The sequence below is a fragment of the Phocoena phocoena genome, chromosome 9 (assembly GCF_963924675.1).
Source record: "Phocoena phocoena chromosome 9, mPhoPho1.1, whole genome shotgun sequence".
In the NCBI taxonomy this organism is placed as follows: domain Eukaryota; kingdom Metazoa; phylum Chordata; class Mammalia; order Artiodactyla; family Phocoenidae; genus Phocoena; species Phocoena phocoena.
Window position 1 is genome coordinate 2,573,673 of NC_089227.1, and position 26,562 is coordinate 2,600,234.

A 26,562-nucleotide genomic window follows, 5' to 3' on the forward strand; every position below is an offset into this window, starting at 1 on the left:
AGGGTGGGACCACACTCCTCCACCTGTCCAGGTGCGAGCACGCCCCCTTCACCTGTCACCCCTCTACTGCTCCAGTTTCTGCTCTGTACCTGCTCTCTTCAGACGTGTGACAATCTCTGGGAAGTCCTCGGCAGGGCAGACCTGCTCCTTGGGCCCCTCACCTGGGTCTGCATCTGGGGTCCCCACTCAGCAGGTATGGGCCAAGTCACCTCCCCCGGTGCCTGTTTCCTTACCTGGGAACTGAGGGTCACCACGCCAGCACCTAGTAAGGCTGCAGTGACCGTTCCATCAGCTACTATATGAGGACCCAAACACAGGAAATCCTCAGCAGACCCATTTACAAAATGAGTCTTTGGGGATCCTATATTGGTTGTCCCATTTTTTTAAATGCACCTGAAGATAAGAAACGATATGACAACGTGAGAGAACGTCGCTGAGAAGAGGCTGGGCCCGGGACCGGTGTCCGCTCTCAGGAGGGAGTGAGCCTCCTGTCCTCTGCCCATCAAACCCTGGGATTCAGTACCTGCAGCCCCTGGGCAGAGGGACAAGTACGGCCGGGACTCCAGACTCAAGGGCCCTGGACAACTAACTGGCAGGGAACCAGGCCTTCCTGCACCCCTGTTCTCTTCCTGGTCCAGCCTCATGCACCGTCACTGCGGCTGCCACTCCATCCTCCCGGGGCCTCCCCGAGGCCACCACGGATGGGTGGCCAACACACTCCAGACCCAGAGAAGCTTGCAGGAGAAGAGAATGTCTCCCCCCAGACTGAACTCACCAGGAGCTCAGAACACAGGGGTGACGGTCTAGGGAGCAAAGTGGTACATACACTGGAGGATGGATGTGACAAAGGGCAGGATGCCAAGAAGCAGTGACCCCAGGCCACCCCGGCCGCTGCACCCCACCTGCAGACACTCGGTTCCCACCCCCCGAGACAGAGCTGGCAAGAGGGTCATCTGGCTGCAGAAAACAGGATGTCGGGCTGGAAAGAAGGCTCACAGAAGTTTCCAGAAGCACAGCGAACACTCCATCCCCACAAGGAAAGGAGATTCCCAAGAAGACGCTCTAGCCTGACAGACGTCCCAACCACAGCACACCGCACACCCTCCCCCGAGAAAGCCCAGGGAGGCAGCAGGTGTCAGTCACCCCCTCAACCTCCCTCGCCTGAAAACCTGCCAGAGCTGACGCGGGGCCGGGGTGGGGACCGCAGAGAGCTCGTCTGCTGGATTTCACAAAGGCCTCCACCCAGAAGGTCTCCCATTGCCCCCATTCACAACCACTGCCCCGACTTCCCCCACTCCCAGGCAGAGACAGAGCCCAGGTGCCCCCAACACTCTGTCCCCCACCCCCCAAATCCACGAGCTGACAAATCTCATCCACCCCCCCATCCCCGGTCAGCACAGTGCCACTCTAGGCTGGTCCCTGAAACACCTTCCAAATCCCCCCCACCCCTGACCCCAGGTTGCCAGAACTACCCACCGAAACCCAAATCCAAGCCTCACTGACCTGCTCAAACCCTTCCCCCGTCTCTCCCCTTGGAGGGGCTCCCAAAGGCCTCTGGATCTGGCCCTACCTGTTGGGATCTCTTTTCTAACCCTCTCTGTGGAGGTCTGATAGACACACAAAGCCGTGCGCATTCCATGTCCACAACTGGACGAGCTTAGAGAGAAGAACACGCCGTGACCGGTCACCACAGTCTGGCCGTAAACATCCTCCAATGTTCACGCCCACCCTCCTCACTTGTTTATTATTGTTATTATTTCGTGTGCGTGTGTGTGATGAGAACACGTCACACGGGATCTGGCCCTGTGGCAAGCTCCTCAACACGCAGCGCAGCGCTGCTACCTCAGGCCACGCTGCACGGCACGCCGGCAGGCCTCGTCCGCCAGGTTAACCTGACCCTCTGGACCCTCCGACCGGCACCTCCCATCCGGCCCCCGGCCCCCGGCCACCCTCTCCACTCCCCGCCTCCACGCTCCCGACGCTTTCAGGTTCCTTGTGGAAGTGGAATCACGTAGTAACTGTCCTTCTCCGTGGGTCCTATTTACCCGGCACACTGTCCATGCTGTCCGGCAATGGGTGAACGGACGGAGAAAATGTGATACATACACGTGGCACGTGCATACATATGCTCAGCCGTAAAAAAGGAAGGGGATCCGGCCACTTCCGACACCAGGGCTCATCTCTCCTGCTCAGGAAATCTCTTCCCCCATCCTTCAGCTCTTCTCACCCTTCAACACCCAGTTCAGAGGCCTGCTTCCTCCAGGGAGCCCTCCTCCACCTGGCCCCCGGGGGAACGGGACCAGGTGTCTGAGGCTGCACGTTCCTGGTCAGCCCCTGGTCCCCGGCCCCACTCTGGGCAGTGAGGCCTGGGAACCCTCCGTGGGCTGCCTGGCCGTTCGCTCGTTTATTCCGGGGCGGTCTCCTCTGACGGGATTTCTGCACATCCCACCGACCTGGCACAGAGCAGGTGCTCATAACATACGGGTGCCCTGAACTGAACCAGGTACCAGCAGGTACTCCGGTGGCCCTGCTAGACAGAGGGAAGGAAGGGGCCCACCAAGTTGAGCCAGGCGCCGTGACCCCGAGACCCACCCCTCGCTCCCGGCGGGGAGGCCAGGGCCCACCTGACGGCGAGGATGTGCATGGGCTGGGACCGTTGCAGCCTCTGCCGCGGGGCCACCTGCCCCTGCAGGGGCCTTGCTCCGGGGGGCCGGCCGTGGGGATGCTGGCCGTTGTGCAGGAGGGGTGCCGTCTCCGCGGCCGCGCACAGGCTCTCCAGGGACGCATCCATGTCGTTCACCAGCGTCTCCAGGTCCACGTCGTCCTCTGTGCGTCGAAAGGGAGAGAAAGACAAACGTCAGCGGCAGCAAGGGGCCACGGCCAGGTTCCAAGACTCACACCGTCTTAAAATACGACGTGAGGGTGGAGGACGGTGACTGAAACAAGCACACATTTCTATGAGGAACCATCTGTGTCCTATGCACTGATATCTGTCGATACTCCAGAAGCAATCCAGTAATCACAGCCCATCTGCCTTTCCCATCTGTACAGGAGACCCTCTGGGGGCATCTGCTGGAGTGCAGGGGGCCACGCACAGCCTGAGCCCCGACCTCAGCTGGCTAATCGCAGGGGCACAAGGAGCCCTAAGGAGGCCAGTCAGGGCTTCTGCCTTCCCCGAAATTCCAGAAGAGAAGCAGAGAGACAGGAACGGGGCAGCACCCGACCCTGATCTCAGCCTCGTCTGCGAAGGCCACCAGAAGGGCCGCAGCCGCGGCAGACGGGCCCCGAGGGCTGCTGCCGGTGAGACCCGCACCTGCAGGCCTCTGGGCGCCCGATAGCCAGAGGGAGGCTGCCTTCACACAAACAGGCCCGAGGCTGACGCAGAGAGAGGATGACAGGAAACGCCAGAAAGAGAGATGGGTAGTTTTATGTGTTGGTGTGGCTGAAGCCGGTCAACCATCATTCTAGATGTTTCCGTGAAGCTATTCTTAGACGAGAGTCTAAGAGAGACGAGAACAACGAGGGCCCCGGGAAGAGGGGCGGCAGCTCTTCCCGGGTCTGCAGCCTGCGGCCCCGCAGACGTGAACGTGGACTCACGACTGTGCGAGTCGACTCCTCACAGTAACCAACCCCAAACACATGCACACGCACATCCCGTGGGCTCAGTTCTGGATCTCCGCCCCTTTCTGACAACACGGCCGAGGCGACTGAGGCTGCCTCTCACGGATAGGTCACATGTCACCCAATTCACAGTCTATCTGCTCCCCTGGAGCCCAGGGGACACCCAGGGAACAAACCAGAGCTTAGGGCCCAAGACAGCCAGGCCTCGCCCCACCCGAGCAGCCCCTGAGGGGCAGGACAGTACCTGCTGCCCCACCCCTGCCCCTGTCCTGCGCCTGCCGGTTCGGGCCCCAAGCCCCAGTCCCGGGTCTCCATCCCTCCGGGTCTGCACCTCTCACTGGAGCTCACAGTGGTGCCAGGCCAGCAGGTGGGCGTGAGGAATCAGTGAGTCCTCACCTGCTCTGTAACAGAGCCTGGCCCAGGGTAAACACTTGGTCAATGTTATTTATTTGCTCTGTTTCATTTATTCCTCACAAAACAATGCAGAGTGGTGCCTATTAACCTGGTTTAACAGCCAAGGAAGTCGGTCCAGGGTAGTCAAGTAACTTGCCCCAAGTCACACCAGCAGTCAGCAGGGAACCTGGAATCTGAAAACAAGTTTTGCAGCTGCCAACGTGAGCTCACCAGGTGCGCACGCCATCAGTGAGCTCACGGAACTTTCTGGAACACTGCCCCTCCCGCTCCCCCCACAAATGTCTCCGATGTTCAGCCTCCCTGTCTCACGAGGCAGAAGGGCAGGAGGAGACAGAAGGAAACAAAACAGAAGACCAACAAAAGCCAGCCTAGAAGGCACGGAAGCCGCAGGGTGCAAGGGGGGGTCGGCGGGGGTGTTTAGGATCAGGGAGTCTCTGGTCTGATGCAGGGGGTGGAGTGCAGGTACGGAGAGATCCAGGAAGAGGCAGGAAGACCACAGAACACCCCTCCCCCAAGGCCCCTTTACCCTTCAGGCAGTGGTGCCCGCAAGAGAGGTCTGGGGAGCATCCAGACCAGACAAGCAGGCAGGCCCTGAGGAGGACAGACAGACACACGGATGGCCGGGGGGGGGGGGGGGGGGCGGGGGGTGGAGAAGGATGGGCGGCTGCTGAAATCGCAGCGATGAGAGTGCAGTCCCGCTGGGACCAAGGGCAGAAGCCCAGGCAGGGTGGGTGGGGCAGAACTCGGGAAGAAGGGGGGTGTCTGGGGGGGGGGGTTGTGCAGAGACCCCGGCACCCGGGGAAGGGCTGACGGGGGAGAGGGCAGAGCCTCGCACCTCCAGGCCCTGGGGGGAGGGGGAAGGAGTCGAAAGATGTTGCTACAGCCCAGGTTATGCGTTGTCTAGTATTAAGTAAACTCGATTAACTTGAGTAACACTAACATTTGCAAAGCGCAAAGGCCACTGTCTTCCTGGCTTTCACCCGGCTTTAGAAATCAAACAGGAATAGCGTTCTCGCTCTCTGACAGATTTCAGCCAAGAAAATAAAAGGTCCTATCCCCTCAGGTGGATTTTCCTCCCAGTCATTTCTTCCCTACGCATTTCTGAAAGCCCCTGGCTGTGCCCACGGGGGCAGGCCTCTGTGTCTCCTGTCCTTTTCTTTCTGTTCCTTCTCCCACCAGCCAGGTCCTTCCTGGGCCACCCGGCGCTGCACTCAGGTCACTGTGCTTTCAGGAACACAGAGTGATTCTGACATCATTCAAAGTAAATATAAAGGCAAGTTGGACGTAAGCTGGTAAATATAAAGGTAAAAGGTGTAGGTGCAATGCACGCCCTAAAGTGCTTTAACTCTCCTCTTTCTACGCCAATACATTTAATGGTGAACCTGTTAGAGCCAGGTTAGTCATTTAACATTCACTTGGTAGGTTAGACTTCAGAGATCAACTCCAACCACTATACTGGCATGTTTCAAACTTGCCTGTTTTCCACAGCCCTTAGAGCAAAGAATAGAGACTAAGATATCCTAATCCAGGACAAACGTTAAAAACTTCCTGTGGGGTCAGTTAGCATTTTGTCTCTTTGGATAGTAACATCACTCAGCGTTGTCTGATTTTACTTAAACTTTGTTAAATTCTAATAAAGACTGATAATTAAATCTTCCTAACAAGGGTTTTAAAGGGTTTGATTCTAAAGAGGACACTTCTCCACATGCGACGGCACTTTAAAAAAATTACTACACTGAGATTTTGCTGGAATGACATTCAATTCTTTCGAATGTTCCACGAGCCAGTCCATCGTGGAGCAGGGCTGCCCCGTGTCTGTCCTACACGTGTGGCCGTCTGCACGAATCCACGTGCATCGGTGCTCACCCACGTGAGGGAGCCTTCCTGCAGCGTCGTGCAAGTGGCAGAATCAAACACCAGGGCGTTAACAAAGCAGAGGCTTCTGGAAAGGACTGTTGAGATTAAGTGCCTATAGCTGCTACCTTGAGGCCAAAGTATCTGCCGTGAGCCGGTACCTCTGAAAGGAGTCCTGCAACGGGGAAGGGAAACAATCCGATACGTGACGTTCCACTCCATACGAATTTGGGAGGGTATATTTACTGGACAAATGTAGGTCAAACAACATGGCTGTAAATCAAGTTATTAATAGTTATTTTCCTTCCTTAAATAACCCAGTCCTAAGCTGGTCAGAGACTTTTGTCCCAAACGTCGGAGTCGTTCATCCGATCCCCAAATCACAGGTGTATCTGGTCTCACTGTCATCTTTAGCAAAGGAGGCTCGCTGAGGTCTAAAATGAGTACAAATTCAGTGAAACACATTCAAGTTTGGATTACTCCGGGAGACTGTCTTCCAGAAGCCAAGCCAGGAACAGGGCAGGCTGCAGGCGGGGAGGAAAGCGTGAGTCACAAGAGGACCTGACCGGTACCGCCTCCTGCCACCCCCGGGACCCCACTCGCTCCACTGCCCCCTGCTTGGTTCACGGCGCCCTCTAGTGGCTTCTTTAATTAGATAGTAAAGATGACACTGGATCCGCTTTATGCAACTATTTTGGCACCTTAAAGAAATGCTACTTGCACCACGTGTGCGCCAGATGCATCCTTCCTGTCCTTTCTTTACGGACCCACGGAAGCCTCTCCCCCATCTCCCCCCATTTTCACGTATGAGGCGCACGCTGAAGTAACGGAGAGCTGGCAGGGCAGGGCACCGACTTCCTTACAAGGCTCAAACCCTAGAGGGTGATAAAATCTTAAGTAAGAGGAGATTCGTCCCTGAGAAGAAAATAATAGATGGCATTTGTAAGGCTGTGGTAAGAGAAGAAGTATATATTTTCATCTTCCTCCATGGTTCCTGGCACACGGCTCCTAAAATCCTTGTAATTTCCTAACTGATACGAGTTAAGGGGAGCATCTTCGTTATATATAATATCTGGCCCTTTTCTGTTGTTGTTCCTGAAATAGCTCCCCAGCTACTAGTAAAGGTGAAAGAATTGTTTTGTTAATCATAACAAGCCCCTTTCGACTAGGTCTGAATTTATGGGAACGAGGTGATTTCTGGAAAGCCTCCAGACAAGCACTTGATAGAGACTGGCTCCCAGGGGAACCAGCTGTGTGATTAGAGGCTGGGACTTTTAGCCCCACCCCCGAGCTCCAGGGAGGCCAACTGCAAATGGCCAATGATTTCAACAATCATGCCTGTATGATGAAGCCTCTATAGAAACCCTAAAAGCCTGGGCCTTGAGAGCTTCCAGGTCGGTGAGCAGGTGCGGGTGCTGGGAGGGTGACCCCGAGGGCAGGAAGCTCCGCCCCGCCTCCCCGGGTACCTTGCCCTCTGCATCTCTTCACCTGGCTGTTCCTGAGTTGTACCCTTGACAACAAACTGGTCATCTAGTGAGTAAACCGTCTTGCCGAGTTCCGTGGGCTGCTCTAATAAATGATCAAACCAGGTACGTAGCATCAGAATTGAACTGAATTGTAGGACAGCCAGCTGGGGTGGGAGAATTACTTGGAGTAACTCTAAGAACAAAAGTATTCAGGGAGTTTTCTTGACAGCACAAGACCTGAAAATTCCCCAGCACATGTGCAAAGGCCGAAGTTCTCACACATTTCTACCTGCACAGGAAATAAAGGCCCAGCCTGCAAAAGCGCTTTCAACCTAAACAATGTTCCCTGGGCAAGCTTTTTTTGTTGACCTCTACCTTGTACAAACATAACTCAACACGCTCCTGAAATACCTTTTTGCAGCACACCAATTCATCTTCAATCCTCATGTATTCTAGTCACGTGTATTTAATTTTTAGTATGTAGAGGTGCTTGGACGTAAGTGAGCAGAATAAGAAAATGAAGTATTACACCATTAGAGTAGTCTTTTCTGTTCTGATTCATGATATTTAAAGATACTCAACCAATACAAAAGCAAATCATCTAACCCCAACTCCAGATAAAAATACAAATGCAACCCCCAAGTCCTGTCATTAAACAGACAAACAAAACCAATGCTTTATTTCGGTGGTTACCTGGGCAGGCAGGACATAAAACCCCTCAGAATCAGTCTGTCTGGCATATGCACAGAAATACATACACAGCATTGGAGAGATTCACAACTCCTGATGTCTTCCATGCTTACAAGAGAAACGTTTTCCCAACATGCGGGAACACTGGCGTCCTTTCCCGTCTACCACCACAGACAACAGTAATTGCCAAGTTCAATGTCTATTAAATTGAGAAATACAGGTCAACAAGAGGATGAATTAAACAACCTGTAAGAATTTGCGTGTTTTTTTTTTTTGTCATTAGGACCATATATACATTTGAAAAGTGCTGCCTACGCTTTTTGGGCAGCTGTGGCGCTCAGAGGACCCCCCCCCCCCCCCCCGGCCACCGCTCTCCCAGGACCCAGAGGCCATGTGGGTGGAACCACCGCCCAGAGCACAGTCAGGGTCAGCTGGTGACATGAAACTGGACAAATACACACACACACACCCTGGGACCAATCCAGTTAGACAAAGTGAACATTGAAACAACCCTCCCAATATGCTGATTCTGGGCCATCTGTGCCTTGCTTTGTGTCAATAGCTGGTAGCCTGATTATTTTTCTTGGAATGCCTTTCCTTCTGCTAATCCAGATGCAGGACTGTGCACTCAGAAAGGGGACGTGCACATTTAGTTAGTCGTGTGTCCAGTTCCTGGAGAGCCCGGGCACTTCCTTCTGTTCTTCAGGAACTGCATCCAGCACCCCTCCGTAGAGCATCCCACAGCAAGTGACAAAGCCAGCATCCTACCAGGCCCCTGTCGATAACACAGAGTACGCAGACCGCTGACGTTCTGCCTTCACGACATCTGCAACCTGTTTTCCTCAGAGCCACATTTAGGTCCACATGTTCTGTCTAAAGAAGCACCAGCCCTTACGACTGCTTACGGCTCTACAGCTGTGACATAGCACAATCAAGACGGGATTCAGACACAAACCCTTGTCTACAACCACACGGATGAGAAAGGCTGTGGGCACTGCTTAGAGGTTTGTGCATTTTACGTTAGGTATGTTGTACCACAATTAAAAAAATAACAATAATAGTGAAAGCATCTTTTAAACTGGAATGCTTAATATCCCCAAATACATTCACTTAAGGTCTTCTCCTGGCTGATCTACTTGGGTGCCTTTAAGAAGCCCTCAACCCTAAACCTGCCTGCCTGGAACCAATGCCACGCGCTTGGACGTCACGGGCGGGGCGTCCTGGGCTGCCCCACCCTCCCCGGAGCCCACTCCAGGGGACGCCCTGCCCACCCGCTGGCCTCAAGCCCCATCCCTCTGGCGGACAGGTGCCCCCCCTCCCCGACTCTGCACACCTGTGGTCCTCACTCGTCCCCAGCATGAGCACCGCCCCCCGCCACGGCTCTCTGCCTGCACACGTGTGGCTTCCTCCACCAGCAGAAAGCAACAGTATGGACGCCACTCCTGTCAGTCATCACAGGGGCTGGACTCCTGGGGTCAGTGCAGGTGGCCCAGGGTGACAAGTGGGGACAGGACTTTAGTGTGGAAAAGAGTCAAGGGTCCTTCCCAAAAAAGAAATATTTCATTGAGGCGATGGATGCAAGAACCTAGGCAAGAGATAAACAAGATTCAGGAGGTGCCCAGGCCACGGAGGCTGAGGGCCACGGGGGGACCGCTGGGGCTGGCTTCTTGGGTGACCGGCCAAGGACGCCCGGGCAGACTGCCTCGTGAAGGCCCAGGACCACCACACTCGTTTCCCGAGTTACACGAAACATGAATTCCTCTTCCCAATGAACATTAACTTTTAGTACACACGTGTATGCTTCTCCACCAACGCCATGGAATGCAACAGGTAGGTATTCAACCATACCTGTGTGCATCCTCCCATAAGGGGTTCGTGTTTCGATGGTTTGTGCAGGGCCTGGCCGTCAACGGAGGCTGAACAAACAGACCTGCAGAAACACAGCCAGTCGGCATCCTCTCACAGCCCCGCCAACTGCTCTTCACCCCTCTCCCGGAGCAGCTGGAAGGTCCCGGACGCTGACTACAGTGACCCTCGGGGAGGAAGCTGGGCTACGTCTCACCACCGGGTCTGTGATAGCCCAGGAGGCTGCAACACACTGGGGGGCAGGACGAGGCACTACCTCCAGGCCGATCAGAGTCAAATGCAGACATCCTAGCAGCCTGACAAGCCAGCTCCACCACCATAGCAGACAAGAAAAAAGTGATTAATGATGAATCACTCTGGACTCTGATTCCCGTGAGATGTACTTGTTCAATCTACGTCTTAAGAGAGAGCTGGAGAATGTTCTATCCAGAAAACAAATAAGAAAATGAGGAAAGCTACACATTCCACTCAGTGATCCCATTCACTGAAATTCAAGAACTGGCGTAAGAGAAAAGAGCCTAAGTTTCCCCCTTTCTTGGATTTTTATCCTGTCACACTGTTGCCAGGAAAGACCTGGATATCATACAAGTTTCTTTCAGGTCTTTAAGACTGTTTGTTTTCTGCACCTTGGAGCACAATTTTCCATGACCAAAAAGTTAAAAACTGCCAACCAACGACCAAGGACCCGAGCTACAAATGGCAGAAAAAACTACAGACTCTGTTGTGTAATCTCTATTTGCACCATTAGAGGGCAATTTGGAGGAGTGGGGAGAACAGAAACATACTCACAAAATATCGCTCAAAAGGGGCAAAAGATTAACTGCAGCTTTCTCAAGTCATCCTTTAGCAATTTAATCTTTTTCTCCTCAACCTTCTGATTTTGATTCCCAATTCTTCTATTACATCATAAATCAGGGCAGAAACCTGGGTGCAAGAAACTATGCAAATAACTTGTCATTCTGGAAGGTTCCCATTTTCCATGAATCTTAAAAATATTAATCCAAGAACACTGCAATTGAACAGGGAAAATCCAGGGCACAGGCCAAAAGCCTGTCACTCACTGGCACTGTGATTGCAAACAGGCAATTTTTTTCAAGGTAAACTATCTTCACTACCCCATTCAACATTGACTCTCTCTGATTCTGTGTATTTACCTCCATGAATGTAAAATTCCTTCATGTAACCCATGTTTTTCTTCATTCAACAGATATTGACCGAGCGCCAACTACATCTCTGACATTGGTCCAGCTACTGGAAATACAGACATTAACAAAAGAGAAAAGAATCCTACCACCTAAACGTAATGAAGTCCTAGGCATCACACTCTCGAAAAGGATTACGGTGCTAAATGCAAAGTTGCAAGGAAGGACGTGAAACTTCTTCCACCACCTCTGGAAAAGTAATTCCCTCTGTGAAGAAGCTAAAACCCACTCCGGTGTACGAGAGGAGGAGATGGAGATATTCCACACAGAGACTGGACTCCTTGCGGAAAGGGGGGACCTCAACCCCAACGGAGCGTCTTACAAGAGAGGTTAGGGGCATGCGGGCAGCAGAAGTGGCACAGCGGACACTCTGTGTCCTCAGATGGAAACAGCCTTGGTAGAGTTAATGAACTGCCCAAACCAGAAAAGTATCCTCAAGGACAGACACTCTCCCAGGACGGCTGTGCTCACTACCTGGCAGAAGACGAGGACTTTACAACAAGATCTCTGTTATGTAAGGCAAGACGATCAAGCAGAGGGCACTCAGCTCTACGAAGAGCCCAATTTCTCAGGCATCAGGATGGGGAAACTCCTTCCAGGAGAACGTACCAGGCAATTCCAAGAAATGGCACATCTCCCAGAACTGCAATGCCCAGGAGAGAGGAGCTGTCTTTGCAGGATGTGATGGAAATGGGGCTTAAGTGGAAAGATGCAACATTCAGGAGGGGGCCGGTGGGGCTGGGATGATGGAGATCCATTCCCTCGGGAATCTGTCTGATGAGCAGGACCCCCTGGGAGGCTCGCTTGTGAAAACAGGTTCCTGGGACTCACTTGGATTCATTCTGAATCCAAATCTCTGGAGTCGGGTCAAGGAATGAACAGAGTTCCTAAGCAAGGGCTTATGATTCTCATGAAAATGGTTTGTCAACCAAGAGAAATAGCAGCACACGTATAAGCGGCACCTTCTGAATAACACCCCAGCAGAAGGAAAACTCATGACGGTCTTTCTCCGAATTTGGGCCTTGATGGACACGAATTCTGAAGGAGCAAGCCCAGAGGGAGAGGCTGCACGTGCTGGAGCCACGAGAGAGGGTTTTGATTTCCACTCTCTCTCTACACATGTAACACTGCACTTATTAATGATGAAGACACACAGCAGCAACCATTTCTGGCACCAGGTCTTATGCCAGGCATATCTTGTAGGTCAAGCAGTTTCTAATGTTCCTAGCAAACCAGCCAAGTAGGCATTTTTAAGATTTCAGATAAAAAAGCCAAGACACAGGGTGCCTCAGCTTGCCCAAGATGAAGATGGAGGTCAAAGCCAACTCCAAGCATGGACATCCTGCTTCCCTGGTACATTATAATTTTAACTTTCCTCAGTTTTTCTCATTAAACTTTAGTTTTAGTTTCATTTCCTAAGTACACATCATCCTTTGTCACTAACCTTGAGTTTCCAGAGGCTGGACCTGCACGTTCTTGTGCCTTTTCCTCCCTACCTAACTTCACAGCTGGCACACAGTAGGTGGTCAGTAGATGTCAGCTGAGTATGTGGAAAATGGAGCCACCAGCCTCCATAAATCAAGCTATAGAATTTTCCAGAAGGTCAGACAGCCAGGCAGAGTTCCCAAACTCTCCTGGGGCTGCTGAGTCCCCTGTCTGTTAGTTCTCTGGAACAAGGCCCACCGGGCAAGTCACACCCAGGCCACCAAGTGAATAAATGCCAGAGGTTCTAATTCCAGCAGGGATGGAGGACTGTCTGAGGCCCAGGGGTCTCCTGCAGGAAGCATCACCTGGCAGGCCAGGCCTCCGCCTGTCCCTGTGAGCCCCCCTGACCACGTCAGGCCCACCTGGCCATCCCCAAGGTCGCAGGGACCACAGAAGGATTCTGTCTCCATTCAGGACGCGCAGGCACCGGCAACCACACGGTGCAGAGCCAGAGGGGACGATCAGTGAGAAAACACAGAAACTGGTGTCACTGAGAGTTAGTCCGTTGCTGCAAGGCAGGTAGAAACCATCCCCCTACGAGGCAGACCTCTAGCTGGCCTTGTGTCGGCGGCCCCTGGGGCTCACTACACTGAGCCCCCCAAACAGGAAGCATTCATGATGCAAAGGTGCTTTTAGCCATCTGACACACAAGTAGATGGAGTCCACTGGGATTATTTTTCAAAATATATCTCAAATGTACCCTTGGAGGTGGAAGGATTAACAACCCGTCCCCCATCTCCTCTAGTCCCTGCCCCCTACTCCTGAAAAGGTCAGGACTGTTATTAAAGTCTCTCTCAGTCAGAACGAGGCTCAGGGTTGAGCAAGTGTTGGCTACCCGCCCCTGGCAGGGGCCCAGTTCTAAGGGAGCAGCAAAGGGCGGTGGGAACCACCAGGCAGGCTCCTGGCTCCGGGGCCGGCGCCTGGTTACTTAATTCTGCGGAAACACCTGCTCCTCCCAAGATCTCTGAAAGGGTCAACCAGTCATGTACCTGCAGGGCCTGACCCCAGGTAAGGAGCTGAGATCTTTGAGGGCCTTCCTGGAGACAGATTAACGCACAGTGGGGGTACAGAATATTAGCTAATATTAGACACGTGAACAAGGGATGCTGTAACCTTGCTGAAGTACTTCTGAGGGCAGCAGTACACTGTGTCCTGAAGATCGGAGGGTTACTTTTCCTTACGAAAAATCTCTAGCTTGAGATCTCCCTTTGGGGATAGACCTTAAAATTATAAAAGAAAAATAACTCGTTCCAAAAAAAATTTTTTTTTACCTGAAATGGCTGGTTAATTGCAGTTAAAAAAATAAAGTAATTTAGATAAAGTGTAATATAAAGGAAGACATATATTGTTAGATTTCAGGAGCTAGGATATTCTAGTTTCCTACCTAAGAGCAATCTAAAGATATTCATTCATCACGGATATATCTAAGTTGTGCCCCATCACTTCTAAAAGGGATTTATACTTCCTTGGGCGAAAAGGTCCATGTGTTATGTGACCAATAAACTAAAAAGGACCCACTGCTTCCTGTCGCATCCCTAGGGCCTGGGCCCCATGCCTGGTGTGGGCTGGACAAACAACAGGTATTTGTTGAATGAATGAAATGAATGAAAGAAACAGGACAACTACAGCGAAGAGCAGGAAAAGCAAAGGCCCCAGAACAGAAGGCACTGGGGGGATAAAGCTTCTAGTGGAGGGCGGCCATCCTGACAGCCAGAGAAAACAAGAAACGTGAGTGGAGTCCAAGTATCCGCTCAAAGGAAACAGGCAAGAGTGATGTGAGCTGTCAGAGCATCAGGGAAGCGGAGGCCCAGAACAGCCGAGACTTGAGAAATTACACAGGACGACAGCGGGGGCTTCAATTCTGCTCCAAGTGAGAACCGGGAAGGGCGAGGTCTGCCGCTTGCCTGACCCTGGGACGACAGAGTGAGAGCCGGCACCTCGATGCCTTTCCGTTACCTCTTCCTTATGGAGACAAATGATTGTCCCAGTGGAAGGCTGGAAGAAGTGTAACAGAAAGGAGACCACCATCCAGGATGGGGGGTGGTGACCGTGGGATCCTACCCACTTGGCTGCTTTCAAGAACAAGGGAAATCCAGTCGCTACAGCCAAGAAAGTCTCAGTTTGAGGACCTGGAAAATGTGAGTAGTCAAAAAGAAAGGAAGACATGCGCGGACTCTGATAAGGATGGAGGAGGAGCCCTGAGGCAGAGCAGCAAGGTGGTGAGAAGTGCAGATGCCAGAGCACCACCCCCCCCACCCACCCAGCTGGGCTCGGGCCCAGCTCCGCCACTCCTTTGGGGTGTGATCTGGGTGACTTTATGACTAATGCCTGTGCCTCAATTTCCTTCCCTGTAAATATGGGGTAATAACAGTGCCCACCTCAGGACAAGTAAGTGCATTTGGTGAGTTAAAACATGAAACACGAGTTCTTAACAGGTGAAGAACCTATTTTTATAACAGGGAAGTCAGGTAAACATGGAAGAAACAGAGGACACGACACCTTTTGGATGGGCTATAATATCATCACCTTGAAAGGACGCTGCAGAAGCATCCTTAAGGGCTTTTTTTGCATCTTAACCCAGTCAAAGGTGTTTAGGCACGGGGAAGGGGTAAAAGAAATCAAAACTACATCAGCTCTGGAATCAACATCCATCCAGAGGCCGATATTCATTATGATTCAGGATTCTGTCGAGCTTTTCTTTCTGAACATTATCTTTGGAAGACAGGCTAGTTTCACTATAAGGCAATGATAGTAAGAAAATAAAAGTTACGTGTGTGTGTGTGTCTGTGTGTGTGTGTGGTGAGTAAAGCACTGGAGATGTTCTCCATCATACAGTAAAGGGTGAACTGGATGAAAGGGTATCCATGAACCAGGACGCAAGCTCGGTTCAAAAGCAACCTCATCTTACATGAACACAACATTATAAATCAACTATGCCTCAATTAAAGAATACAGGGCTTCCCTGGTGGCGCAGTGGTTGAGAGTCCGCCTGCCGATGCAGGGGACATGGGTTCGTGTCCCGGTCCGGGAAGATCCCACGTGCCGTGGAGCGGCTGGGCCCGTGAGCCATGGCCGCTGAGCCTGTGCGTCCGGAGCCTGTGCTCCGCAACAGGAGAGGCCACAGCAGTGAGAGGCCCGCGTACCGCAAAAAAAAAAAAATAATAATAATAATACATTTTATTTTACTCTGGCTATTAAAAAAATTTTTTTTAAATAATTTTAAAGAAAGCAACCTCATCTTCTCGGCTGACTTACACTCTCTCATGTATCACCCCCTCATCCAAATGTTCCTGACACCTCATCAATGGCACCATGAGAAGGGAAGGGCTCTGCTAACTGGTCTTGTCTTTGCTTGCCTGGAATCATCCGAACCCATGGAAGGTAGAGGCAGGATCTTAGGCCCTTTCTGGAACCCACAGGTATATATATGGCATGTGAGTTCAGAAATCCGTTAAACAAATATCTATAAAACCCAACTATGGACAAGGCACTATAGCAGAACCTTCGAGATGAGGAAGACATGGTTCCTGCCCTCAAGACATGCATCATCTCAGGAGAAAGGGGAAAAATACAATACATAAAGGAACACTTAGAAGGTAGCTTTTATGTATAGGTTCCTAGGGGCAAAAAAGAGCTCCACCAAATACAGCCGTGCACGTTAAAACTACACCCTAATAACCAAAACTTTTGGTCTAAAGAAAACCAAGTGAAGCAACCAAAGCAGAGAAGGTCTGTGACGGGGTGACAGGACGACGGGAGGCCAGAGCCCAGAAGGCATCCCTCGATTCAGGGAGCCGAGTTGCTGGATTTCCGAGTCTCCTTCTGAACTGGGGACTGACTCCGTTTCTGGGCTTCACAACCCCAGGGATCGTGGGCGATGCTTTGATCACATCTCAGGAGGCCTGGCTGTGTGCACACATGGCCCCGTCTCCAAAGGGAACAGAGTCCCAGCTCGTGTGCAGTGACTTTCCTGCGTGGATTTCAAACCTCTCCGCTACTCGGGGCATCTCTGCTCAGCTGTGGTCTGCTGAGTGGAGCAGGACAGGGCTGGACCACTCAGCTTCGGTGCTGGGCAAGAATAACAATCAGACCAAGTTGTTTAAAATGAGAAGAGGCCGAACTTCCAAAACCCACAATTCTCTGAAACCTCACATCTCAAAAAATATTGTCAAGAAAAAGCTAAACATAGAATTCCCATACTATTAAGCAATTCCACTCCTAAGTATATGCCCAGAGGAACTGAAAGCAGAGACTCAAACAGATATTTGCACACCCGTGTTCACTGCAGCATTAGTCACAACAGCCAAAAGGTGAAGGGAGACCTAGGGTAGACAGACAGATGAAGTGATAAACAAACGTAGTCTACAGACAACAAAATACAATTCAGCTATCGAGAGAATGAAACTCGCATGCATGCTACAACCAAGATAAACCTTCAAAACAGTATACTGAGTAAACCAAGCCAGGCACAAAGGGACAAATATTGTACGAGTCCACGCACAGGAGGTACCTGGAAAAGGCAAACTCACAGAGACAGAAGAGAGTAGAAGAAAGGTTACCAGGAGCTGGGGGAATTCTTGCTTAATGGGTACAGAGTTTCTGTTTGGGATGATAAAACATTTTTCAAATAGATAGTGGTGAGAATGGCACAACACTGTGAATGTACTGAATGCTACTGAAACACACTTAAAAATGGTTAAAATGGTAAATTTTAGGGTATCTATGTTTTACCCTCATAAAAAAATATATTTTTAAAATACGATCAAGTCATTAATTCCAGCTATTGCAAAACCTCCCACTTTCCAAAGAAGACACATCCCTTTCACAGATTGCTGCTAGGAAATGTCTGAAGCATTTTTAACAGCCGTCACACAAACATAAGCTGCTTAGGTTAGGAATGAGCTAACAGAAACCAGGGCATTAAATCCTCTTTGCCAGACAGAAGGAACAGGTCAAGAAAGTCATGGCAGATCTTTTATTCTGAACGTCAGGTCCCTCGCAAAGGACCAGATCAAACACCTCACAGACACCTAAGGCCTAGAGCTGGAGCCCCTGGATGCCTTGCAGATTAAGGAAGCAAGAAAGAACAGCATTCTGTCCCTGTCAAGTGCTGTCCCGTATCCCAAGCTGTCTCGTTAGGAGGAACTTCCGGCGCGGAGGTGGTAAGGAGAGGAGGGACGGCTCAGGGCTGCAGGAGGGCCCCCTCCACCCCGGGCAGGACAGGCTGCAGGCTCCTGCAGGCTGTGCAGACCCCGGCTTGGGAGGGGGCAGAGCCACCGCACCAGGAGGGCACCGGCCTTTGCGCCTCACAGCTGGACGCTGCAAAGCCCAGCCCCCACACACAAACAGGCACAGGGACACGCGGGGCCGCAGGGGTGCCAAAGGAAGGCTAAGCGTGCGACACCTGGATGCACTTGAAAGAGAGAGAGAGACCTGCGCTTTTCTGCCCCACGCCACAGACCTGGGGGCACAGGCTCCCTCCAGCCCCAGACCAGCCACTTCCACGCTTCCACGTGAAATGACGTGCAGCATCACATACAAACACAGCGTGCTTGCCTCTTCTGCAAACTGCCTGCTCCTGCTTTTTGCCAGTTTTTCTATGCGATTGTTTCTCTCATGTATAGGATTTTTTACAGTAAACTGAGGCTACTAATACTTTGCACGTTATACGCACTGCAAATATTTTTCCCAGGCCAAAGTATGCCTTTCAGTGTTTTAGATGCTGTCAGGTTTGTACAGCAATTTGTGTGTTATAGACTCGAACATCTTTCCTTTATGGTTGTGCTAAGTCTTACTTAGGAAGTCTTTTCTCAGCCTGAGTGTATGAAGATGCTCACTACTCATTAATTCTTTCTTTGTTCAAATTTTTATTGGAGTATAGTTGATTTACAACGTTGTGTTAGTTTCTGGTGTACAGCACAGTGATTCAGTTATACACATACATATTTCCATTCTTTTTTAGATTCTTTGCCCATATAGGTTATTAGAGAATATTGAGTAGAGTTCCCTGTGCTATACAGTAGCTCCTTATTAGTTATCTATTTTACCTACAGTAGTGTGTATATGTCAACCCCAATCTCCTAATTTATCCCTTCCCCTCACGTTTCCCCTTTGGTAACCGTAAGTTTGATTTCAAGATCTGTGTAAATGTCCATCGACAGATGAATGGATAAAGAAGATGTGGTACATATATACAATGGAATATTACTCAGCCATGAAAAAGGATGAAATCATGCCATTTGCAGCAACATGGATGGACCTAGAGGTGATCATACTAAGTGAAACAAGTCAGACAAAGACAAGTGTCATATGATATCACTTATATGTGGAATCTAATAAAAAATGATACAAGTGAGCTTATTCACAAAACAAAAACAGACTCACAGATCTTGAAATCACTAATTCTTATTATTAGACAAAATAAAAACACATTTTGTTTTCCACTTTCAGTCAGTCATTCACCTGAAACTGATGGTTGTGGATCACATATGGTAGGGATCCAGTTTGCCCCCTGGAATCAATGGCTGTGGATCATACATGGTAGGGATCCAGTTTGCCCCCGAAGTTGATGGCTGTGGATCATACACGGTAGGGATCCAGTTTGCCCCCGAAGTCGATGGCTGTGGATCATACATGGTAGGGATCCAGTTTGCCCCCTGGAATCGATGGCTATGGATCATACAGGGTAGGGACCCAGTTTGCCCCCCAACCCCATGCCCACCACCCCTGGAGGAGTCACAGGCCCCCTGTCCTCAGGGCTCTACCACAACTTCTCTGTGCTGTGCTGAGTTTCCATAACTGTGTGGGTCTCTACGGGATGTCTATTTGTCCGTCCTTGAATCAATAACATGCTTTCCTAACCGTGATGCCTCACAAGCAGCCTTGCTCCCTGATGGTGCAAATCACCCGTTCCTGCCGACGTATGCTTTGCTCATCTTCAGATTTCCCTTTGCTGTTATGGAGTTTTCACATGTCCATATTAGAGGTAGGCGCCATCTATCAGGTCACACCAAACGTTTCGAAACTTGCTTGCAACTGCATTCAATTTAAAGATAAACTTGGGAAGACGTAACATCTTCACTATTGAAGTCTTCTCATTTGTGATCACGGGATAACTCTCCACTTACACAGGTCTTTTTTATGTCCCTTAAAGACATCTTAGAACATCAAGCAATCTAGTTGAACTTATTTCTAGATACCTTATCATTTTTGTAATTATGTAAGTGGGATTTCTATTTGCATTACGCTTCCTGATTGTTTTCTACCGTTGCACAAGGTATTTTTACATTTTATCTGTTGATCTCACCTATCTACCATCTTGCAGGACTCATTTATTTTAAATGAATTTTTATTTGGATAATATTGGATTGGCCAGAAAGTTCGTTCGGGTTCTTCTGTACGATATCGTCATTTGCAAAGAGGCACCAGTTCCATTTCTTCCTTTTGGTGTTTGCATTTCTGGCTCTGTGTTTGTTTTATGACACTGGTGAAGACCTCTTGTGACAGCAGGCCTTTCTGTGTCATTCCTGACTTTCACGGACGTGACTCTAATATTTCTCCACCATGGATGCTGGGTGCTGTATATCTTCAACAAACAGACTTTAAACAGGTTACAGAGGTTTCTTTTTACAACAGACAGTCCCTGACTTAATGGTACTTCCACTTAGGATTTTTTGACTTTAACATGGTGAGAACGTGATTCGCATTCAGTAGAAATCATACTTCGAATTTTGCATTTTAATCATTTCCTGCGACATGCTATCTGATCCTCTCTCGTGACGCTGGGCAGGGAGCCTCAGGGCCCAAGCAGCCCAGCTCACGAGGGCAAACCACTGATACACTTGCAACCAGTCTGGACCCAGACAACCATTCTGCCTGCCACTTCAGTACAGCATTCAATAAATTACGTGAGATAGTCGACATTTTATTGTAAAATAGGTTTGTGTTAGATTTTGCCCAACTGTAGGCTAATGAAACTGTTCTGAAAACATTTAAGGTGGGCAAGGCCAAGCTATAGTGAGTTAGGTGTATTAAATGCACTTTTGACTTAACGATATTATCAAATTGCAATCAGCTTATAGGGATGTAAGTCAAGGAAGATCTGTACTGGTTTAGTAAGAGTTTGGTTGTTACTGTTTGTTTTGTATTATATGAGTGGAGAACTGTCTTTAATAACTCTGTCTCTGGTACAATGACCATTTCCTTTCCTTTAATCTTTTCACATGTTAAATGTGTTCACAGTCTAATGATGGGAAAGCATCCTTGCATTATTATAATAAATCCAATTTGGTCATAACATTTGTTTGTTCTGTGTTTTATTCAAGATAAACTGTTAAACATGATTCCTCAATGCTTTCCACAGACTTTTTGGTTGTATGTTAAAATGTGAAATAGGCCCGTACTTGGATTTCTTGGACTGTCTCTTACAAAACTACAGAACGTTATAAAATGAGTGGGAAAGCTCTTCTCCTCTCTCTCTCCAGCCACTGGCATAAAAAGAGAAATTATTTGTTTTTTGAAGGCTCCATGACACTCATTTGCAGAATTCCCTGAGCATCTCTGAGGAGGTGGTATTATTTTCTGACTCCTCTCTGCCAGAGTTCTTTATTAAAATCTGATATTTCTCCAAGTGTCAACTCTGTTTTGTTTCTCCCTTTCAACTATTCTTCTTTATTCCTTCAGGATTCTCCACCTAAAACTTTTGAGTGCTGTCTGTACTCACAGAGCTATATTTTCCATCAGGTCACATAATGTTTAATTCACATGGCACAGAAGAAACATTCTTGGTTTTCTTAGGTAATCTCTAAGCTAGTTCTTCTTTCAGATGCAATCAGGTTTTTGTTTTTGTTTTTTTTTTAAGCCTTCTTTTTAGAGCAGTTTTAGGTATACAACAAAATTGAGAGGGGGATGCAGAGTTTCCCATTTATCCTGTACTCCCTACATATGCATAGCTGCCCCCAAAGCACCATCACTCACCAGAATGGTACATTTTTTTTTTAACCAAGGATGAACCAACACTGACACATCAAAATCACACGAATTCCACAGCGCACTTTAGGGTCCACCTTTGGTGAACCTTGGTACATTCCATGGGTTTGGACAAATGTATCCATGGTGATGTCGAGCATTCTAACATCACACATGGTATTTTCACTGCCCCAAAATCCTCTCTGTTCTGCCTCTTCATCCTTCCCCACTGTTGCCTCTGTCTCCATAGTTTTCCCTTTTCCAGAATGTCATATAGTTGGAATCATACAGTATGTAGCCTTTTCAAACTGGTTCTTTTACTTAGTAATATGCATTTAAGATTTTCTGTGTCTTGTCATGGCTTGATAGCTCATTTCTCTCTAACACTGAATAACATTGCACCACAGTTTATTCACCCATCACCTACTGAAGGACATCTTGGTCCCTTCCACCTTTTGGCAATTATGACTGAAGCTACTATAAATATCTGTGTGCAAGTTTTCAGGTGGACATAAATTTTCAACTCATTTGAGCAAATACCAAGGAACATGAATGGCTGTCTCATATGGTAAGAGGATGGCTAGTTTTGCAAGAAACTATAAAACCGTCTTCCAAAGTGGCTGCACCGCTTTGTATCACCACCAGCAATGATTAGACTTCCTGTTGCTCCACAGTCTCCCCAGCACTCGGTGTTGCAATTTTGTCTGTATATTTTTGCAATACATTAATTATCCATTTCCCTCATACGTGCACATTTATCGGCATAAAGCTGTTCATGGTTTTCTCGTTTGACGATACTTTTTATCTCTGACATGCCTTCATATGATTTTCTTGCACGTCCTTCTTCCTCCCGAGCGGCTGTGATTTTGGTAGATTTTAGGAAACACTGGCTTTAGTTCTGTTTCTGTCTATTGATATTTTCTTCATCATTTCAATGATTTCTGATCTTAACTTTTTTTTTTTTTTTTTGCGGTACGTGGGCCTCTCACTGTTGCGGCCCCTCCCGTTGCGGAGCACAGGCTCCGGACGGTCACGGGCCCAGCAGCACGTGGGATCCCCCCGGAGCGGGGCATGAACCCACGCCCCCTGCATCGGGAGGCGGACTCTCAACCTTGCGCCACCAGGGAAGCCCCTGATCTTAACTTTTATAATGACTTCCTTCTACATTCCTTAGAGTTATACTATTTTCATTCTTCTAATTTCAATTTTTCCTTCTTTTAAAGATTAGAAATTTGGTCTTGAATACCATTTTGCAGCATTTTATAATCTCCAAGCTGTAGTACATGCCTTTTTTTTTTTTTTTTTTTGCGGTACGCGGGCCTCTTACTGCTGTGGCCTCTCCCGTTGTGGAGCACAGGCTCCGGACGCGCAGGCTCAGCGGCCATGGCTCAGGGGCCCAGCCGCTTCGCGGCACGTGCAATCTTCCCGGACTGGGGCACGAACCCGTGTCCCCTGCATCGGCAGGCGGATTCTCAACCACTGCACCACCAGGGAAGCCCTGACATCCTTTTTTGTTCACATCTGGTTTTTCGCCCTTTTCTGCTTGATGTTGGTTGTTTTTATAAACTGTAGATTCTCATATTTTTTTCTGCTAGGTTAGAAACTACAGATTATACACATATTCTTTGAGTAATTACAGTCAATATTTTAGTTGCACCTAATATTTTAAAATACGTTAACTATCTTTTTTTCTAATGTAGTCTCAAGTCATTTTACATTCCTTTTATCCTAACTAGGGTCTTACTATGACTCCATCACACATTTAACACTCATTCCCAATGGCTAATTAACCAAAGTTTTAGTTTAACCTGGTTTTAACAATTCACATAGAATTCAGCTTATGACACAGCATTTCCTTCTCGGCCCATTACTGTTTTCATGCTTCCAGGCCTTCCTCACAATCCACATTTCTTCTTCTGGAAGTACAACTTGTAATCATTCTTTTAGTGAGGACTGCCAGTAATAAACTGTCTCAACCTTCATCTGAAAGCTTTGTTTTGCTTTCACAAGATGTTGGGATAAAATTTTAGATGGACAGTTCTTTTTCCCTCAACACCTTAAAAATCTCCTGCATTGTCTTCTGGCTCCTCCTGGGCCCAAGTCGGCCATCCATCCAATGGCCATTCCTGGGTTGTGAAATCTGTTTCCCTTTGGATTTTCTCTTGTCTTCCATTTTCTGGAATAACGCTAAATGCTTTTAGATGAGGAAGAACCGTCATCTTTCCTCTTAGTTCTCTGAGTGCGGTGGGGGGGCTCTGTCTCCTCATTTCTGGCCCGTTCTTGACCAGCATCTCTTCAAATCCCACCCCCATTCCCTCCACTCTCCTGTCCTCATGCGCGTCTACATGATCGCGTCCAATGGCCCGTCCACGTTTTCCCGTGACTCTCTGGGCTAGAGGGAGGTGACTCCGGCTCATCCATTCTCTTTAGACCAAATCCAGCATTTTGGAAATGCCAATGGCTATTCATCTCATTTCCAAAGCTTCTCAGGGACTCTCTCTCACACCCCCCGTTCTTGCTTCATTTCTTCCCATTGTGTTTCACAGTTTCTTGTCCTCTCTGGTGGATGTTATTCTTGCTTTCACCTCCAGAGCATTACAAACACATTTATCTGCACGTTTAAGAGGCAATCTCTCGATCCTGGGAGCTGCGCTGCCTCGTAGCAGACTGCTTCCCGTGCTGGGAACACGGGCGTGCAGTGGTACCTGGGCTGGGCTGGGCTTCTGCGTCCCCTGCCCACCCTCCCGTGTGCTGGGGTATTGGGACGCTCAGGGACCTCCTCAGGGGAGGCTGCAGTGCTGCGGGGCCGTGCCAGCTGCCTGGCCGTAGGTCCACATGCACTGTTTTCCAGGGTCTTTCAGGAGGGGGCGTGCCCCACCCCAGCTCCCAGCGAGCTGCAGGAACTTGGCCCCTACTAGTCCCTGGGACCTGAACCGCTGCCGTCGGTGGTGGCTTTGGGACCTGCAGCCTGGTGGGCACGGATGTCAGCACTGCTCACTGCTCTGGGGGCATCTCCGTCCTGTGTCTGAGCCAGGCTGAGTCCTTTTGATTTTCCTGTTTTATGTGCCGTGTGTGCAGAATTACTGAAGACTGGAGGGAAAGGTGGTCAATGTCATGATGGCTTAAAAGCCTGCACTGTCTGGGGAGCTGAGTTCAGCCTGGAGTCACGTCCACTCACTCCCCCAGGCCCAGCCGCACCTGCTGAGACACGCAGACTCCAGGTCACTCAGTGTAAGCAGTGAGATGTAATAAGCTAAGATTTCCCTGAGTTTCAAAGCCGATGTGATCAAACTGGTACTCCTCTCGCATCACTTTGTGTGAGAGTTTTCGAGAAGGGCACCCTAAAATTACACTTGACACAGGAAATCCCGACAGCTTTTACAAATCTTCTAATGCTCGAGAAAACATCCTTTTGACTTCATGGCTAGCTCTCAGACTTTATTTTTGCTAAATTTCATCCTCTTTCTCCTTAGGCAATTAAGAAAATCTGATTATTCTAATTCCTACCAGCTCTAAACCCTACAATTTCTGATACTTAAACTCTCTAATAATCTCAACCACCAGCCATGTGTGCTCTTCCTGTCCCATCTCATGATCAGACCTATTATCTTCCTAAGTCCTGCCCTACGTGAAAGCTTGGGTTTATTAGACCTAAGTTACCAGACCTCGTAACCATTTAACCAGAAGAAACAGAAGGAATCCTAGGAAAGTAGAGAACTGCCAAGAGTACATACACGCAAAACCAGCTTAAGTGTAAATAAAAATGCCAAAATCAAGAGGGTCCCACCATGGAGGGGCCTCTAAGGTTGCCTTGAAGTTGAATCCTGGGAAAATTCACATGAAATCTATTTGGAAGTTTTGCTCACTGAAGTTGGTTCATTGAAAGAAACTATAGGAAGATGTCATAAATCAAGTATTTCTCTCTTTTACAGAGTTTATTTTCCTTGAAGGGGAAAAGAAGAGCTAAGGTCAGCATCTTCTTATATCAGAGCCAGGAACAGTTTCTTAGAATACAAAGCCTAGCATCGCTGCAAAGCTGTAGTGAGAGTCAGGGCATCTGTGTCAGGGCGCTTTTGTGACTCCGTCCTTACCTTGGTGATTCGCCAGCCGGTCAGGCGGCGCTGGGAAGCCGGGTCCTGCCAGATTGCCAGGACGGCGAGGAGATGTCTGTTCCACCTGGTCCTGGAGAGACAGGTGCGGAAAGGCTCTGGTCAAAAGAAGCACTTCACAGGGGTCACATCCACCACCCCCCAGCATTTCTTTTCTTTCTTCCCCCATTTCTTACTTTTTCGATTTATATACTTTTTTAGTTTTGAACGACAGTTGTTTAAAATACGCAGTAAAAGGAAAGTTAATCATAAAAAGGGATAGCCTGCTGGCTAGGGAGTTGGAAGAAAAAGTTACTCCTTGTTTTTGGCTTAAATTGCTTTCCCTGAATAGCAATTCAAAAAGAATTACTGTCAACTGCAGGGTTTAAGCCATAAATGTAAAGAATTAGCATTCCATGGAGTACAGGCATCTTCTGTAACAATTACTGGTGATCAAGCCCTAGGTGGTCTGTTACCTGGTACGGAAAGGCCCAGCGACTGTTTTATAATTAGACCCTCCACAGAGCATCCAGAGCTCAGTGGCACTGCAAAAAGAAATTTTCCTAATAGTATAGATTTATTCAGATTAAAATTTTTTCCTACATCAGTTTTAATAAATTATATTTTTATAGGCGCTTGTCTAATCTAAAATTCCAAATTTATTGGCATATTATTCATAACATCCTCTGATTTTATTTTACTATCTGAAGAGATGTCACTATAATTTTCCTGTTACTGGTTGTTGGTGGGATCTTTCTTGATTTGTTTCACTGATTAGTGGGAAATACATTTTATTGATATTTTCAAAGAATAATCTTTTAGCTTTTTTAACCCTATTGTATTTTGTTTCTATTTCAGTATTTTTTCCTCTTTTTTTTTTCTAATTTTATTGGAGTCTAGTTGATTTAC

The 26,562-nt window shown here is 48.7% G+C and overlaps 1 protein-coding gene across 3 annotated transcripts in view; it reads right to left on the reverse strand.

Moving 5' to 3' along the window:
* The window catches only part of GRB10 (growth factor receptor bound protein 10), a 126,509-nt gene that overhangs the window by 69,451 nt on the left and 30,496 nt on the right, over nucleotides 1–26,562 (reverse strand). The window contains exons 2-3 of one of the 3 annotated variants that reach the window (XM_065884253.1): nucleotides 25,657–25,747; nucleotides 2,625–2,826 (exon numbers count right to left, since the gene is read on the reverse strand). In XM_065884253.1, coding sequence (XP_065740325.1) covers nucleotides 2,625–2,826; nucleotides 25,657–25,747 — 293 coding nt within the window. Of the gene's footprint in view, nucleotides 1–2,624; nucleotides 2,827–6,752; nucleotides 6,816–25,656; nucleotides 25,748–26,562 lie in introns of those variants that run through there. The other 2 variants (XM_065884254.1, XM_065884255.1) reach the window with 2 other exon arrangements.